At 35.4% G+C, this 19,298-nt stretch overlaps 2 protein-coding genes and 1 non-coding gene across 3 annotated transcripts in view; 1 reads left to right on the plus strand and 2 right to left on the minus strand.

The window, feature by feature from the left end:
* The window catches only part of LOC107583482 (tyrosyl-DNA phosphodiesterase 1), a 28,460-nt gene extending 13,442 nt beyond the window's left edge, over window positions 1-15,018 (minus strand). Inside the window, exons 1-13 of the mRNA XM_016269690.1 lie at window positions 14,802-15,018; window positions 13,958-14,550; window positions 13,823-13,866; window positions 13,659-13,714; window positions 13,453-13,549; window positions 13,200-13,234; window positions 11,761-11,853; window positions 7,508-7,678; window positions 6,219-6,297; window positions 5,348-5,533; window positions 2,480-2,528; window positions 2,325-2,391; window positions 1,627-1,734 (exon numbers count right to left, since the gene is read on the minus strand). Of these exons, the coding sequence (XP_016125176.1) occupies window positions 1,627-1,734; window positions 2,325-2,391; window positions 2,480-2,528; window positions 5,348-5,533; window positions 6,219-6,297; window positions 7,508-7,678; window positions 11,761-11,853; window positions 13,200-13,234; window positions 13,453-13,549; window positions 13,659-13,714; window positions 13,823-13,866; window positions 13,958-14,540 (1,568 nt within the window). The 5' untranslated portion in view covers window positions 14,541-14,550; window positions 14,802-15,018. The remainder of the gene's footprint in view (window positions 1-1,626; window positions 1,735-2,324; window positions 2,392-2,479; window positions 2,529-5,347; window positions 5,534-6,218; window positions 6,298-7,507; window positions 7,679-11,760; window positions 11,854-13,199; window positions 13,235-13,452; window positions 13,550-13,658; window positions 13,715-13,822; window positions 13,867-13,957; window positions 14,551-14,801) is intronic.
* A 1,983-nt stretch (window positions 15,019-17,001) lies between these two features.
* The window catches only part of LOC107583623 (EF-hand calcium-binding domain-containing protein 11-like), an 81,994-nt gene continuing 79,697 nt past the window's right edge, over window positions 17,002-19,298 (plus strand). Inside the window, exon 1 of the mRNA XM_016269910.1 lies at window positions 17,002-17,113. Coding sequence (XP_016125396.1) covers window positions 17,036-17,113 — 78 coding nt within the window. The 5' untranslated portion in view covers window positions 17,002-17,035. The remainder of the gene's footprint in view (window positions 17,114-19,298) is intronic.
* trnak-uuu (transfer RNA lysine (anticodon UUU)) lies at window positions 17,479-17,551 on the minus strand. Its single transcript has one exon. It is a non-coding gene; the product is annotated as a tRNA-Lys (tRNA).

A 19,298-nucleotide genomic window follows, 5' to 3' on the forward strand; every position in this document is an offset into this window, starting at 1 on the left:
CCACCGCCACAGGAACATCATGTGTTAAAAGATTTGAATAAAGAATATATCTTTGTCTGCTGGTAAAAGAGAGGCTTTTAAAACTAGAATCTCTCCTCAGTGATTAGTTTTCTAGGGCAAAATCGCCAAAATACAAGCTTTCAACTGCTGAACTTAACATGCTATTCCTAAATGTAATCTGAAAGATAATCAAAGAGAAGAGTGTTCTTTCGTCATTGCGTTTTATAACCCACCTGCCACTTGTCCACTTCACTACCATGACAAATCTTTACCACTTCAATTGACCAACTGCACGAAAGGGCTTTATCTGTAAAAGCGCTGTTGCTTATTTTGCAGCTAAGAAACAGCCAATGAAAGAGAACAGCATAATCTTCAATAAACAAACATATCAGGCTTATGTTGTGTAAATATACATTTATGGGGCCTAAGGGCTCCTTCGAGTGGAACATTATCAATGCAGCACAGAAGACACAAATCTGCCAGGGATCAGAGAAAAACAAGCCTCCTTCTGCCAAGAGCATTATTTTGGCAGCTATGAGCAGCTCTCTGAAGAACAAAAGAGCAGAAACGGTGCTGATCTCATCCGGCTTATCATTAATATGTCATATTCAAGGCAATAAAGATGTGTTTTGGTGTTTGTTGTAAAAGACTAACACAATCATATATACTGAATGCATCATCAACAAAACCTACGAGTAACCACAAACTGATTTCAGTGTTGATGCAATTATGTTAAAAACTGTGTATTTCCTTCTAGACTGCTCGTTATTTTGTAGCGATGTGCAATTTGGTGATGACTGACAAAATTGCGATCTGAACTGACATATGATAAACACTTAATTATCTAATATTGCTAAAGCAGCTTGGATGTGAAATAACAAAAAGACATAAAATCTCAATAAAACAGGTTTAGCATGATGATAAGATTATATTGCCTATTAATTTAAAAGTGCATTGTGTAACAGCAGCATTGCAATCTGTATTTGAAACCATTATTATGGCTTAACAAAGCCAAAATATTGTCATTGTACAATATTTAATTGTATTCAATATTTAATTGTACAATATTAAATATTGTAATTGCACAACCTATATTTTCCTCCAATATCTAGACATTTTAAGTTGCATTCAACAAACATGGCACCAAGGTTATAACCTTGGTTAAATAAAAATGAAATAAAAAAAAACAATAAAAGATTGATACATAAACAATTTTAAAATGTTGGCTTGACAACAATTTTAACAAGTTTTACTTGAATCACTAAAACTGGAAATAAAATTTAAACTGAACCAAAACTGAAATTAAAATAATTTAAACCTAAACAGTAGTATAAAAATTTTTTTTTTTAAAAAAGACAAAAATGTAGGTAAAATAAAAGCTGAAAATGTAAAAATAAACACTTAATAGCATATAATATATATACTTATATTAGTATATACACTATCAAGTATAGTAAGAGTATATGTAACACTATAACAGTATATTAATAACACTAAAATAACACTGCTTGGCACAGTTCTTCATCCAGTTGTGACTAGAGTAGCTGTATCTGATCTGAAATGCTGACTGTCAATCAGGCCTAAAATTAATTCAATTTAGCAAGCAAGTTACTTAATCATTCTAACCTTGTGACAAGAAACCAGGCTAGTTGTGTGAAGTCCGGTGAAACCCTCATATAGGTTTTAATGTGAGGCATCGCATTGCTCCTGCCAGTAACATCAGCATGCCAGCCACTGTTTAGAGGAGAAAGATTGAGAAGCTAAGTGAAGGAGAGAAAGAAAATGGAGAAACACCTGCTGATATACATTTCCTAGGTGCAAAAACACCCAAAGAAGTATTTCATGCCATTTGCAGGTGCAGAGAGATGATGCTGTGCAGACGAAGAGGAGAGCTTTCTGTCTGATTGCTGTCAGCATTTAGGCATGAATACAGAATTCTACATGGATTCATTTAAATATACTGAGTAGAAGTGTAGAGTGCGCACTCCAGAGGGGGACTGAGATTCAATCTACATCGCAATAGGCCCATCTCTGATCACTTAGTAAAATTGAGGCAACCAGTAAAATAGCTTATTTATGGTTTTAATGTGTTAAAATGATGGGAGAGATGGGATAAGAACCCAATTGAAATTTCTAAGGAGCAATTTAAGGGTCAGACAACTCTTGGGAAAGGCAGTTGTTTAGATCACGGGGTCTGGAGCACTGCTGAGGAGCCTTTTTAGGAGATTATTTATGGTAACATTTAAAAAGGTTTTAAAATTTTAGGCTGAATATTGATGAGTACATTGTCAAAATGTTTTTTTTATAGAGATATGACAACTTACTGGAAGTAAGAATGAAGCCAGAGCTGTTTTTGAGCTGTCTGTATGCTGTAGGGTAAAGATCCCCCAGCTGCAGGGATAAGAACAGTTGGTCATCATATGTGGAGGTGTGAGGAAAAAAAAATGTTTTGATTTCAGAATAAAAAAATGAATGATACCTGGATAGCCTTCCAAACTGGTTCTCACATTTTCCACAGATGGGTAAACCTAGAAATGACAGAAAGGATTCATTACATTTTTTTGTTTTTTTTGTTTATGCCAATTTGACAATGTTCAGTAATATTCTTTTTCTTAAAATACATTTATAAAATAAATACTTTTGTTTAGGGATTCAAGGATGGAGTCAATGGATCAAAAGTAACAGACTTTTACATTGTTAAAGATTCTATTTCAAATAAATGCTGCTCTTTTGAACTTTCCATTCTCAAAGAAAAAAAAATATCACAGTTCACAAAAATAATAAGCTGTGCAACTGATTGATAATGTTTCTTGAGCACAAAATCGGCATATTAGAATAATTTCGAAAGCATTATGTGACAAAAAAATCTTATAATCCCCAAACTATTGAACTGTAGGCTATCTATCTACCCATTAAACCTACTGACCTTTAAAACACTAAGAAACTAGACCGAACTAAACTGTCTGACTTGCACAACACAGATGTGATCTCAATAGAAAAGTAGCTTTGTTCATAATGTGTTCTTTACAGGTGCATCTCAATAAATTAGAATGTTGTGGAAAAGTTAATTTATTTCAGTAATTCAACTCAAATTGTGAAACTCGTGTATTAAATAAATTCAATGCACACAGACTGAAGTAGTTTAAGTCTTTGGTTCTTTTAATTGTGATGATTTTGGCTCACATTTAACAAAAACCCACCAATTCTCAACAAATTAGAATACTTCATAAGACCAATATAAAAAACATTTTTAGTGAATTGTTGGCCTTCTGGAAAGTATGTTCATTTACTGTACATGTACTCAATCCTTGATAGGGACTCCTTTTGCTTTAATTACTGACAATTCACTAAAAATGTTTTTTATATTGGTCTTATGAAGTATTCTAATTTGTTGAGAATTGGTGGGTTTTTGTTAAATGTGAGCCAAAATCATCACAATTAAAAGAACCATAGACTTAAACTACTTCAGTCTGTGTGCATTGAATTTATTTAATACACGAGTTTCACAATTTGAGTTGAATTACTGAAATAAATGCACTTTTCCATGACATTCTAATTTATTGAGATGCACCTGTATAACTGCTTTTATTTGTTTTCTTTTATAGGGTATACCTCATTGGTTCAACTCCAGGAAGATATCAAGGACTAATTTATTGAGATGCACCTGTATAACTGCTTTTATTTGTTTTCTTTTATAGGGTATACCTCATTGGTTCAACTCCAGGAAGATATCAAGGACTAATTTATTGAGATGCACCTGTATAACTGCTTTTATTTGTTTTCTTTTATAGGGTATACCTCATTGGTTCAACTCCAGGAAGATATCAAGGACTAATTTATTGAGATGCACCTGTATAACTGCTTTTATTTGTTTTCTTTTATAGGGTATACCTCATTGGTTCAACTCCAGGAAGATATCAAGGACTAATTTATTGAGATGCACCTGTATAACTGCTTTTATTTGTTTTCTTTTATAGGGTATACCTCATTGGTTCAACTCCAGGAAGATATCAAGGACTAATTTATTGAGATGCACCTGTATAACTGCTTTTATTTGTTTTCTTTTATAGGGTATACCTCATTGGTTCAACTCCAGGAAGATATCAAGGACTAATTTATTGAGATGCACCTGTATAACTGCTTTTATTTGTTTTCTTTTATAGGGTATACCTCATTGGTTCAACTCCAGGAAGATATCAAGGACTAATTTATTGAGATGCACCTGTATAACTGCTTTTATTTGTTTTCTTTTATAGGGTATACCTCATTGGTTCAACTCCAGGAAGATATCAAGGACTAATTTATTGAGATGCACCTGTATAACTGCTTTTATTTGTTTTCTTTTATAGGGTATACCTCATTGGTTCAACTCCAGGAAGATATCAAGGACTAATTTATTGAGATGCACCTGTATAACTGCTTTTATTTGTTTTCTTTTATAGGGTATACCTCATTGGTTCAACTCCAGGAAGATATCAAGGACTAATTTATTGAGATGCACCTGTATAACTGCTTTTATTTGTTTTCTTTTATAGGGTATACCTCATTGGTTCAACTCCAGGAAGATATCAAGGACTAATTTATTGAGATGCACCTGTATATGTCTACATTTAGAACTTGTGAATAATTTCACCCGTCCTTAACAGTTATGGAACTGAATCACCTCAATAGTTCAACAGAGTTTCTGAAGCCCGCTAATTGTAAAAGCCTTCGGTCTTTAGAGATGACACAGTAACATTTAAGGCTTGATGGTACTGTCTGCCATCTTTCTCTGTGCTGAAGACACTCCGTGTGGCGCCTTGACTTTTCAACTGACATTTAACAATAGCTGCATCAGACAGAAATCAATCTTCTATCCCTCCATCTGAGCAGATATTGTTATCCAAATAACAGAATGGATGAGAATTCTTCTTGTAACTATTGTCTCTAACAGCTCGTGCCGAGAGAGACTTGAAAAGGTTTCCTTTTTTGCAAAATTGGAATTCAAGTATAGCAAATGGGAACATGCTATGAATACTAATTGCTAATTAAACACACGGGACGTCAACAAATTTCAAATTTCATAGCTCAGAGGAATTATATACTGAAATACACAAACGAGGAACAGGCAGATGCACATGTGCACACCGGCGTCCCTCCTTGATTCTAACCTAATTAAAATGGAGACACAATTGAGGGCTCATTTATCCTGATAGATAAGCAAGCTGGTAGGAGAATATGCCACTGTGTTTATTGTAATATCCATCTGGCCACGTTGTTCGCAATCCAGAGAGGGTACGGCAGCGATATATGAACAGATCCTTTCACCATTTCAGAATGCTCTGCGGGGGCTGTTCGAAACACTCACCAGGAGCATCTGTGTTTCTGGACTGGCTAATGATTTCCCTGCTTTCCCCAGTGTGGTCAGAGTGCGCTGGAACTCCGCTGCCAACCATTTAGTTTTATCAAGTCCCATGGAGCCAATACTGGAGAACTGGCCAAGCACGTGCCATCGCTCTTCGTTCTGCACGGGCTTCGTGTGCTCGCTGAGCAGCTGAGAGAAACAAAAACAATGAGTGTATGTCACACTACGTCAATATTTGCATGTGTCTTATTTGGCTAGCTTTTATCAATTGACAGATGAATTAGCAACAAAATAAGACACAAGGCCTTTGACGTTAAAACAGAAGATAGGGGAAGTGTTTTTACCTCTCTTTTAAAAGATAATAAGCCTATTTATTCTAACTATCATAAGTATGCATGTTATATGATCGGTTGCGTGTTATTATGTGCATTAGTATTGTTTTGCTCTGCTGTCAGCAATCTTTTCAAAACAGCCCTTGACCTATTTTTGGTTCACGACCCACCTGTTGAGATCCACTGATGTGGGTTAAGCCTTATGAAGGTGTAAAGAGTGTGCTGTGTGAGTCAGTCATTCATATCAAAGTGCCGTTTAGATAATGTTCAGTGTGACTTCATTTTAGTACAGAAACTGATTTCTCCTGGCTCAGTTTCTGAATCTTGCAAAGACCAATCCAACACCTTGCTCTGCCCGTGTTATCTGAATTCACTCAATAAATAAGGCATGAAGAATATATCTCCAAGACATCCTGCATGCGTACAATGCTTTTTTATGAACATCAATCATTCTTAATTCTAGGGCGAAGAGAAACTATTGCCTTTGAAGGAAAAATATTTGAATCACACAAAAAGATAGAGTAATCACACAAAAACATTACTTTTCTTAATCGTAGATGGCCCCACTTCTCCATGGCAGGTCCTTGATATCTTCCTGGAGTTGAACCAATGAGATATACCCTATAAAAGAAAACAAATAAAAGCAGTTATACAGGTGCATCTCAATGGGAAAACTTTGCAGGTGTTTTGAGTTGATTAGCTGATTGGCATGCCACCATATTCTAATTTGTTGAGATAGTAAATTGGTGGGTTTTTGTTAAATGTGAGCCAAAATCATCACAATTAAAAGAACCAAAGACTTAAACTACTTCGGTCTGTGTGCATTGAATTTATTTAATACACGAGTTTCACAATTTGAGTTGAATTACTGAAATAAATGAACTTTTCCACGACATTCTTATTTATTGAGATGCACCTGTATGTGATTTAAAAAAAACAACAATTTTAATTCAATAATTATCACATTTAATATAATTTTTTATTTAGATTTTAATTAATTTAGATTTTTAATTAATTTAGATATAATATTAGTCAGCATTTAAATGATGGAGGTGGGATTTGTTTCTGCAATTTTCACAACTTATCAAATTAACCAAGTCATATTAGTGAAACCAAATCTGACAGATATGCTGAGTTTTATTTAGAAATCAAACTGCAAATAAACTAGATATTCATGAGCAGAACTGTATAGGCTGCTTTGTTTTCTGAGTCATGACTGTGAAAAATAATTAAATTTGGATGGACAGATCCTCTGATCATAAAGTCTGCAAACTGTACTCTATTTTCTTGTGTTTTAATATGTATACTACCATTCAAAAGTTTGGGGTCAGTAGGATTTTTTAATACTTCCAATACTGAATTCTGTAAAATGTATTCTGGTCCCCACAAAAATGTTAAGCAGCACAACTGTTTTCAACATTGATAATAATAAGAAATGCTTCTTGAGCACCAAATCAGCATATAAGAATGATTTCTGAAGAATCATGTAATGCTGAAGTAATAATGCTGGAAATTCAGCTTTGCCATCACAGGAATAAATTATATTAAAATAGAAAATGGCTGTTTTGGCGAGCTTTCAAAAACATCAACAACAAAAAAAATACAATGGTATCATCTATTTTAGATAAACCAACAACTAAATGGCATGAAAAACTAAAAAAACTGGTTGATTTACATGTCACTCAGACAGTCTCAAAACTGATGGTTTCTGCTAGAATAAGCAGCATTGTGAACGCCTTTTGCAATCAGCCGAAGGTCTGACTATGCTAGTCTGATATCACATCATCTTTCTAAATTAAATAATGTCTCTTTCACTTGTTAAGATTCTCACCTTGTTTCTGACAGATCATGCTGTTTGATGCGGTCAATGCACTCAGCAAGCTCTGGAGCCCGGTATGCTTCCAGGTATTCCAGCAGGTCGCTTTTGAAGTTGGTTGGAGACTCCCCCGCTGTTTCCGGACTTCCCTCCGGTAACCTGGGGTATAGAGGACTCATCCACATCCTGTCATAGAAATAGAAGCAACAAATTTACTAATGAAGGGCGTGAATCATCAAAATGTTACAAAGTTCATGCACAAGATTGTCAGATCCTGAAGTTGCGACTGGGGCATGTCATATTTGGCTTGCATGTGTCATATGCCTAGTTAAAAAGCAAAAAAGTAAAAGTAAAAATGCCTCTGAAAATCAATTCTAAAGGCAAACACAAAAAAAGTTCATTAAAATAATTGTTTCATAGGAGTAATTTGTTTGGAAGTCAGACTACACCGGTTTGTTTTTGCGCACATCCCACAAAGACAACTCAATAGAAGAATGTTGGTTGATATCATTCCACATTTGTTTATTGCATCACATTCAATATCGACTAAAAACTCACAGTATGTTAAAAATATGATTTATTTTTCCATGACTCCGAAGATTCAGTAGCGAAGGAGCATCGCTGCTGAGATCAAATGCAATGGAGTAAAAGCTCAAATTTGTCTCTCCATAAAATTAATTCAGTGAAAAAAGATAAACATGGGTTGTCAAAATTCCTTATGCATTTTCATTCACCTCAATTAAAATATGGCATCTATCTTTACTAAGGCCCACAGCAATTAATCAATTTATGCACCAAGTCAATTTCTAATAATGTTTTGCTAGTTAACATTTTAACTTTTGTAGAAAAGTTTTAAGTCATAGTATTAAAGCTTTTGCATTCTACAAGGGCACACATTCATGCAGAAAAAAACTTCAACGTGCTAGACTTCTCCTAAAGAAGTCCAATAACTCATGACTGGAGGAGTGTGGGGACTCGTCTTGACAGACTGGTTATAGCATATTCCCATGAGGCTCAAGGAGAACAAATCAATGGATTCAGATTGGAGCCATTACAATAAAGGCAGCAGAAAAGCCCTTCAGACGAGACTTGAGAGGAAGAACCTTTGTCTGTGTGAATAATAATAAGAATGTGGCTTGCGCTACAATATAGAAGGGATACCTGAGATCAGACAGAACCAGATGGGGAGACATGTCAGATTTTTAATGATATTCATTGTGATTCACTGCGGTCTGAAGCTGATAGAGACAGGTTGGCAATTGCGAGGAACACTGACGAAATACTGCATCTAGCATTTGCCCAGCCATGTCTATGTCTATGCCTGCCTTACTATTGTGCGAGAGAAAAAATTGTTGCTGTTTACAAGCTTTGCAATTTTCATGAGAATAGCAGATCTATAATCCATTCAGCCATGGTCCCAACCTCACTCATTACTCAGGCACACACACAAACACATCTTTCTGACACTAGCTGGCGCTATATGCAGAAAATTTATGTTTTTGTTAATAACTCCAAAACATCATGGACTAGAATCAAAATATCTATATCCTATATAATATCTATAATGTCTAATTGAATATTGTTAGTACAATGTGAATAATAATAAGAATGTGGCTTGCGCTACAATATAGAAGGGATACCTGAGATCAGACAGAACCAGATGGGGAGACATGTCAGATTTTTAATGATATTCATTGTGATTCACTGCGGTCTGAAGCTGATAGAGACAGGTTGGCGATTGCGAGGAACACTGACGAAATACTGCATCTAGCATTTGCCCAGCCAATTCAAATAGCTGAACTATGCCTGCCTTACTATTGTGCGAGAGAAAAAATTGTTGCTGTTTACAAGCTTTGCAATTTTCATGAGAATAGCAGATCTATAATCCATTCAGCCATGGTCCCAACCTCACTCATTACTCAGGCACACACACAAACACATCTTTCTGACACTAGCTGGCGCTATATGCAGAAAATTTATGTTTTTGTTAATAACTCCAAAACATCATGGACTAGAATCAAAATATCTATATCCTATATAATATCTATAATGTCTAATTGAATATTGTTAGTACAATACCACAAAAATTGGTGCATATGGATTTTCTGAAGACATGCACCAGTTACATCAATTGTTGGTGATAAGGAGCAAACTACGGCAAAACGGTTCAGCTGTAATTAAATTCAATGTGAATTATCATTTGTCATCCCACACTAACTGTTATTTTTTGTAAGAAATGAACAGTAACAAAATATTTATATTTGAAATAAATGTTGTTCTTTTAAACTTTCAGTTCATCATAGAATCCTGAAAAATTAACCATGGTTTCCACAAAAAAATTAAGCAGCATAACTTTTGTTTTCAACATTGTTAATTAGAGAAATGTTTCTTGAGCACAAAATCAGCATACTAGAATGATTTCTGAAGGATCATCATGTGACATTAAAAACAAATAATGGCTGCTTAAAAATTCAACTCTGCCATCACAGAAATAAATGACTTTTAAATTATATTAAGTTAGAGAACTTTAAATAGTAACAATATTGTAAAATATTGCTGCTTTTAGTGTATTTTTAATAGCAGCCTTGGTGAGCATAAGAGACTTCTTTCAAATAATTCTTCACAACAAGACCAAAAATGTGAATAGTAAATAGTGCCAACTTTGATTAAATGTTCATTTTACAACCAAATGTACAACCACAGGCATTTTTAGCAGAGTGCCTGGCATTTACAGCTGGACAAAGATGCTCTGGTGGACACACTGCCTTATTCTTTCAAATTTAGCAGCTGTGGCTATTTCTCCACTTTTCTAGTCTACCAATCATTTTCTTTTGTGGTTACACTTTATTTACAGGGACATTGAGGACAAGAAATGATGCATAGAACATGTGGGAATTGTATTGGGAAATATCAAGCCGGATTTAAACTCGACTCACATCGCACCACAGTACCATATGACACAGCATGTGCACTAACCAGGTCACAGCTCCAACAGCACTGAATGCCCTCTGTGTGAACTGACACTAATCTCGCAGTACAGGTTGAGTGAATGAGCCAATATACTGTACTTTGTCAGATTGTCTGAATATATGTATGCCAGTGGGTTTAAATATTAACTGCTTAATTTAGAGATTTCATTTCCTCCACACTAATCCACAGCTTAAATGCCAGCCTAACCCTATGACTCTGGAGCTTTTGTCTCCTTAATGGTATTCTGGTCCTGATACATGCTAATAAAATCGAACCTAATAACCGAAAGTGATTGCTAATTCATTGGCCATCGCTCTGAACTGCCTGCTAGCTTCTGCTGGTATGAATATAACACCATGGAGAATATCTTTATTAATGGACAGCTTTCATAAAACTCTGCTTCATTTAAGCAATTATTCCATGTAGCTAATTTAAACACCATTTTGGGTCAGAGAGGTGTCTATAACAACGTGATTGAATTATTCGGATTTGCAGAGCTCAACACTCCTATCTAGGATACATCAGCTTCATTTCAATTGACTCTAAGTGTCTGCTCAGTGTGTTGTCATAGCAACAGAAAAACGTGTCATTAGGACTAGCGAATGCACCCCTTTTTCATTGCAGATATGAAACCAATGTTGGCGTATTCAGAAAACGGGCAACTACAAAAGAGAGCACAACATAAACAGCTCGTTTCTAAACTGACTGCACCGTCAGCTAGAACGTTTCCATTCTGACCATTCATTCCCACGAGTTTGTTTTTAGCCCCTCCCATTCCACACTGGACCATCTTACCCCTGTGTCTTCTGGTACCAATCGGCTCGGATGAGGTTTGAGGTAAGAATGATGACTCTGAATCCCTCCTCGTACCAAAGCAGCATCATTTTCCTGCAAAAGGCAACTATGATTTTAATACGACTGATCTTACATAATGTCATTCATTTGATGCAATCTCTTTCTTTCATTTGTGTCTACATGATTGGATTATTCGGATTTGCAGAGCTCAACACTCCTATCTAGGATACATCAGCTTCATTTCAATTGACTAAGTGTCTGCTCAGTGTGTTGTCATAGCAACAGAAAAACGTGTCATTAGGACTAGCGAATGCACCACTTTTTCATTTCAGATATGAAACCAATGTTGGCGTATTCAGAAAACGGGCAACTACAAAAGAGAGCACAACATAAACAGCTCGTTTCTAAACTGACTGCACCGTCAGCTAGAACGTTTCCATTCTGACCATTCATTCCCACGAGTTTGTTTTTAGCCCCTCCCATTCCACACTGGACCATCTTACCCCTGTGTCTTCTGGTACCAATCGGCTCGGATGAGGTTTGAGGTAAGAATGATGACTCTGAATCCCTCCTCGTACCAAAGCAGCATCATTTTCCTGCAAAAGGCAACTATGATTTTAATACGACTGATCTTACATAATGTCATTCATTTGATGCAATCTCTTTCTTTCATTTGTGTCTACCATTAAACCCTATGGCACATTTACCAAAGACTCGTTACTTCCCTGCATAATAACTTTGATTTCATCTAAAATCCATGGCTTTTTGTGTCAAGCGGTATAAAAGAATACATTTAAAACAATGGGGCACATTTATTACACCTTCAGCTTTTGTGTTGTATTAATTATAACAAAAACCCAACGTATTGAAATACAAAATCAATTCTATGCTGTTCTTTGTGTGAAAATGTATTATTTCACTTAATAAACTAAGAAAATAACTCTCCATGTTCTTCAGAGAGGGGCGTTTAGAACTCATTTAAAGGCAAATTAGCACATGAAGACTTGACAAAGGTGTTCGAGAAGGATTATACTGCCAATCTTTTTGTTCTTTTGCTTCCTTTTTTGTTCAATTTATATAAAATAAGACAAGCCATTTAATTTGCTCCTCTGGAGTCAAAAATGCTCAATCCTGTTATGTCTTTCTCTGTTGAATAAAACATGAAAGAAGATTATTGTGAGAGAAAACAGTACTCTAGGAATATATCACATTAAAATTTAATACTGCGCCTGTTTAACATCTCACTTCAATTTATCACAACAGATGCTCAGCTGATAATCTGCACGGACTGGAATGCGAAGATGTTAATACTCATTTGAGTAGTTTGAGGAGTGCTACATTCAATATGCATTACGCTACTGGCTGCTCATAAAACCAAAATCCTGATCAAGGTGTTAATTAAATTATATAAGTGAGCTACAACACCGCCACTGTTGCATTGCTACTTAAAAACCAAGCCACTACTAGAACCACACCAATATATGCTTTCTGAGTGTTTCATTTCATAACTGTGAGCATTAATATGTTTTAATGTTAGAAGACGTTAGGTGCTGTCCTGACTGAGCAAATTGCTTTATCCATATTCAGTGATGGTACTGATGGGATGTGGCTTACAGTTGGCATTTCAGCTTATCCCAGAGGAGTCCCATGGTTCAGGTGCAGGCCAGTAAAGTGCTACACATCAGACTCAAGCATTTAACTGGTGGCATCCTATGACAGTGTCACGTTAAAAGTCACTGAGCTTTTTGGTATAAACCGATCTACTGAAAAAGCTTATCATATGGTTGAATGCTTTATTTTACGCACCTGTTTTATGGCTGTACATATATGTTTAACAATGTAATGTACATGATTTTTACTAGAAACTTCAAGCTTAAGTCTTATTTTCTTCACCCACTGTCTCACTAAAATTATATAGATAAATAAAACATCCAACACTCACGTATGATGTGTGCCAAATGCAATATCCAGTTTGGCCTGTTAAAAACAAGACAGAGTTTGATTCTCCAAGACACAGCTTTTTTTTAGTATTCCTTTTTTTAAACATTAAAAAGCCTGCCTAAAGGTATTTTTTATATGTTTTTCCAATATACACAGTTACTGAAAGACAAAATATTTTAGAGGACCTCAGACTACCATAAAGTTTAAGGCTTCCCTCTAGTGGAAAAAGTAGATTATTGCAAAAATGACAAAACCTGGCAGAAACGGATATGTGGATATGGTTTGGCTTGCTCGATTAACCGAGCCTTGGACTCTCTTTTTTCTCCGTGAACGAGTACGACCGGTTTGTCCCTAAAAACAGCAAAAACAAACAGCATAAGTACTCACTGACATGTGTTCAGTGTGGTGAAATGAGTCTGCAACTCTACATCAAATCCAAAAAGGTGAGATTTCCTCCTACCTGAATTCAGGTGGATACTGCTCCACCATCCATGGAATGTCAAAGCAGTAATTAAACTACAAAAGAAAAAGAAAACAAGATGTTGATCAGGATAAAAACATTACAAAATGTTGTATGGTTGGTAGTAGTCTCTTTAGCTGCAACTTCATTCATTAACACAATACCTGTACAGACTCTTTCAGGGTTCCAAACATTGGAGAAAGTATATCTGATTATAGAACAGAAGAAGAAAACAGATTATTATAAGATGATTAGAAATATATAACATGTCTCAGAACTTAGACAAACTCTTTACATACCTTTGATATGCAGCGCTCCAGTGTTGAACTTTTTTGGTATCCCAGTGACTTTGTTTAAATAAAAACGATACATGTCATTCATAGACAATAAATTGGTCTCAAAGAAATCAGCTGGCTCTTCTTTATAATAACTAGTGCCGTGAGGACTCGGAGGACGTTTGTCTTCAGTCTTCTTCTTCTTAGGATTTACATCAGACTTCTTGGGCTCTTTTTTCGGGGCAGGTGGTGGAGTTTCATCATCACTGCTTGAGAGGTTCCAGCCTGCCTCCTCTGTTTCTCTCTTTCTCTTTACAGAAGGTGAAGGGTTGCTTTCATATTTTACAGGGATGGTTTGATTCACATGTGCGACTTTCCTGGCTTCAGATCCCATGGAGGGAGCGGACGGTTCTTTTACAGAATGGTTGTCCTCATTGCGTTTTGGACTCAAAGTGGTTCTGGAAGTGGTGATCGTATCAGGTTTTCTTTCTAAATCAGGTTTAATGCTTGGTTTGTTTGAATCCTTCTGAGGCGTTGGAGGAATAATGTTGTCCTCGTCTTCACTATCTGATATGGTCCACTTGCCATGTTGACTGTCCTGGGACATTTTTGTTCAGCTGTGGATCACAGTATCATTTTACTTTTATAGTTGCACACAGCAAACCATATGCTGTAAACTTTCATACTATGTAATGTATACAACACTGCTGGTTTTGTGTTCAAATAACAACTTTGTGTATTTGCACAGGTAAGTTAGATGGAGTTTGTACAAGAGATAAATGCTCGCATAAATTATATATCGTAAAGCTATACACTGTATGCGTTACATAATACCAATGTAGTTCAACGTAAATGAACGTAGACTTACAAAGAGGCGGGAAGAGGAAATGTAAGGCTACAAGAAGATACTTTTAAAATAGTTTACGGTTATAAAGAAAGATAAGTGCTGCAAATATACAGCTACAAAACTGCTAGACCCTTGTCCATTTGAAACTCATATCATAACAGCACCACAACAGTTCGCTGTGTTTTGATTTGGCATGCACTCGCTCCGAGTCTGACTGTACATTCCACATGTAGAGACACGGCACAATGTTCTTCAAAATAAAAGTCTATGATACTTCGACATTGAACAATCTTATAATTTCGACTTTAATCTCATAATTATGACTTATGTCATCATTTCGACTTTATGTGTTTAGCTTTCAGCAAACATATTTTTTTAGATGTGGCGGAAGTGGGCTTCCATAAATCTAATGTTTTGTAAATAAATATGCAACTGGGAGTTTTTTTTTTTCAGACATAAAGTTTCATTCTGAGCTCACTGTCCTATGGAGGACGAAACCTGCAAAAACAATAAATAGATAAATACACAAATAAATAAATAAATGTGTGCATAAATACTCGTATTCTTGTTTAAACACATAAATAAATAATTATATATGTGATGAAAGTAGGCAAATAAATAAAATAAATTGGTGGGCAAATGGAAAATGTTTAAGGAAATGCTAAACTCATCCTAACTATTTTCCTTTGATCACTCATTTATTTCTGAATGTAGTTCCACATTTTTTTACCTCTGCGCAACATGCTAATGAGAGGTAGTCACTTATGCAAGAGTAGATCGTGTGCGCATGCGTATTAACTTCATCAGTCAAGGGGACTGATTATTATCTTACACTTTTTCATAGGGTTAGTTTTGTAGTTATAATCATGAGAGAGCTAAATCATAAGAGATTTTAAGTGGCCAATGTAAAATATTAATGTTTACATAGCTCTTATTTGCAATACTGAACTGTTATTTGCTTAATAGACATACTTTTGTCGCCTGTATTTTCTGTTCTGATAACTAATGGGGAAAAAACGGTCTGTTCCTCGATTAAACCACTTCATACCAGTCATCTCACAATGACCATGGGATACTGATATTACAGTTGTCTCTAGAGCTGGAGACTCAATCGGGTTACAAAAAATGACGTCAGGAAACGACACTGGCCATTTCGTTGGGTCGTTTGTAAAGTCACAGATACTGTGCGGACAATACAGCTCAGTTTTTTTATGTATCTTGCTCTGTTGAATGGAAAAAGTGACTTTAAGTAGGCCATACTGGATTAACACCATGCATTTCCTATCAGCGGGAAATAATTGTTTTCCCCAGCTATGACATGACCCAGACTAAAGTCCATGGTTGACACCCTCTCATTAGCATGTTGCGCAGAGGAAAAATAAATGTGTAACTTCATTCAGAAATAAATGAGTGACCAAAGGAAAATAAACAGGATGAGTTTAGCATTTCCTTAAATATTTTCCATTTGTCCACTAATTTATTTGATTTATTTGCCTACTTTAATCACACGTTTAATTATTTCTATATGTATTTAAACAAGAATTTGTGTATTTATACAGACATTTATTTATTTATTTGCATATTTATTTATTTATTTGTGTATTTATTTATTTATTGTTTTTGCAGGTTTCGTCCTCCATACTTGTCATCCCATAGCTCAACATTCTAAAAGTTGTATTTATTAGTTCTTTTAAAAGAAAATCAAGTGACAAGCAAAATTCATAGAATAATAATAGAATTATAATCAAAATAATAATGTAAATATTGCATAATAAGTAATGATTCTAATGTAATATGTAATATTTTAACACGTCTAGGTTATTTTTTTGAATCAGTATTTCATTACAACCGCGTATACTGTGTTTGTATTTTTGCATTACAATAATGAGGATGGGGGTACTTAATTGTCATGAAAATAATGTAAAATGCAAACATCCTTAATTGCCCTAAAATAAGCGTTTTCCTTAAGCGGAATACAACTTTTCTTACACGTTAATAAATTGGTTTGAGGGGTGAAATATGTTGATGAAAGATTTCTCGAAATTGACTTGCAATGAGTAGCTTTCTACACTTTTACTTTGAAAATAACGGACTATTTATCATAGAGCGTTCTCATGTTTCTATCCAGTCAGCGTCTCTGGTACTGCGTGCTTAAACCGCCCAGACAACCAATCCCTCACATCCATACGGTTTCTATGCAAACATATGTAACTTTCCAGAAGCCTTCAATTTTTTTTTAAATCTAGGTTGTCTCAATGCAAATATTCACAACTGGAAGAAGCTTTTGGAGTGAGAGAGAAATAAACAATGCCGAGAGGAAGAAAATGGAGTTGGTAAGATTTGAGTTAATGTTGTTGAACGTTGACGCTTGTGAAACAGCTTTGTTTGAAACAGATTGCGGTGTGGATGCTGAGTTGACACGGTATTTACAAATGACAATACTGCGATCAAGGTAACGTTAAGTGGTTCAAAAGTTAAACGACAGAACATTGTCACGTTTCTTTGTAAGTTAAGTGAAGGAGCATAGGATGGATCTGTGCTGCATTATTTAAAAAGCTTGGTGTTGTAGCATTTAGATAACGCGTTAGATGTGAATAGAAAAGTAAATGTGAGGTTTCTTGACATTACAGACACAAATGAAAAAAAAAAAAAAATGAAAAAAAAAATCTTTCTCTACCTCTATAGCGAAAAAACGTTTCGCCCGAACAGGGACTTGAACCCTGGACCCTCAGATTAAAAGTCTGATGCTCTACCGACTGAGCTATCCGGGCTCTGAGCGGCTAGCAGGGGAAGGGCATTACATCCATCCTGAACAGCAACCGCATAAATCATTACGATTATTGCAAAGAAGTAATCTGCATAAATAATAATGTCTGGACATAACAAGTGTGTCTAAATCGGTGACCTACACCACTAGAGAAATCCGTGACTAGAGGTCGCTGTTCATTGTCTGTTTCTTGTATTGTATTGAAGTTCTTTGATGAGCGGTGCTGTGAAACATGATCATTTATTTAAGCTGTCCTGGTGTTATTGCTTAATAGGGGAAGGGCGCCTAAATCACACATGCATGTAAAATGCATTACATCCATCCTGAACAGCAACCGCATAAATCATTACGATTATTGCAAAGAAGTAATCTGCATAAATAATAATGTCTGGACATAACAAGTGTGTCTAAATCGGTGACCTACACCACTAGAGAAATCCGTGACTAGAGGTCGCTGTTCATTGTCTGTTTCTTGTATTGTATTGAAGTTCTTTGATGAGCGGTGCTGTGAAACATGATCATTTATTTAAGCTGTCCTGGTGTTATTGCTTGTTCTATTGTTATTATATTTTTGTTTGGGTTTTACCTTTCTGATTGTTATTTGAATCATTAATGAAACAATCCAGTCCATCCGGATGCCACTGATGTACATTATATATAATTTACATTTAGATTTTTTAAAATTTGTTTGTATTCTGTAAAGCTCCTTTGGAAATTATGTTAAATAAAATGCATAAAATATAAATAAAAACGTCTGTAATGTTCACCAAATTCTTTGATTGTTATTTGAATCATTAATGAAACAATCCAGTCCATCCGGATGCCACTGATGTACATTATATATAATTTACATTTAGATTTTTTTTAATTTGTTTGTATTCTGTAAAGCTCCTTTGGAAATTATGTTAAATAAAATGCATAAAATATAAATAAAAACGTCTGTAATGTTCACCAAATTCCCCTTTATTACAAATGTTTTTTTTTATCTGCTCTGCATTTAATCTGAATTTGAATGCAAAAGAGTAATCCTTTGAAACTTTAAAGTGTTTATTTCACCTTTGATTTTTGTTTTGTGCTCAATTCAGTTTTGTGCATTTTGGGTGTTTATTAGGTGCTGTTTGGTGCACTTTATAATATATTATCAGGTATTAGGTGAATGTTGTATTTTAGATATTAAGAGTGAAAAAATGTATTTGTGTGTCTTGCACTTTTCATTTAGTATTTCTGCATCAGAGCAGTATGCATCCTAGGATGTAAAATAGAAAAGGTTAGACATGACCGAAACATTAAAGCCATGCTTTCTGAAATGGTGGGGGTAATGGATTTTGGTAACCCATTATGCTGCCTCGTCAGATTTAGTGTTCCTGCTGTATGTCTGTTGTTCACATCAGAGAAAAATGTTTTCTAAAATACAGAAAAGAAAGTTTAGATATTACCAGGGTAACTTTGTATAAAATTAAAACTTTTCTGTGTGAAATAGAGAGGGGTAACAGATTTTGGTAACCCGTTATGGTGCCCTGTTGGATTCTGTGACCCTGCCATATCTCTATGGCTGATGATACATGGGGCAACTTTTTGAGCAATTTTGCCGGGCAACTTTTTTGAGCAGTGTTGCTTGGGCAGTTTCCCACTGAAAATGGGTTCCACATTTCTGGATACTTTAGATCGGTTGTGAACCATGTGTCTCACCTGGTTGCCCGGTGATGTCAACATTAACTAAAGTTGGCCGGCAACATTGCTCAAAAAGTTGC

This window comes from Sinocyclocheilus grahami, unplaced genomic scaffold (assembly GCF_001515645.1).
Source record: "Sinocyclocheilus grahami isolate Dianchi unplaced genomic scaffold, SAMN03320097.WGS_v1.1 scaffold54.1, whole genome shotgun sequence".
Classification (NCBI taxonomy): domain Eukaryota; kingdom Metazoa; phylum Chordata; class Actinopteri; order Cypriniformes; family Cyprinidae; genus Sinocyclocheilus; species Sinocyclocheilus grahami.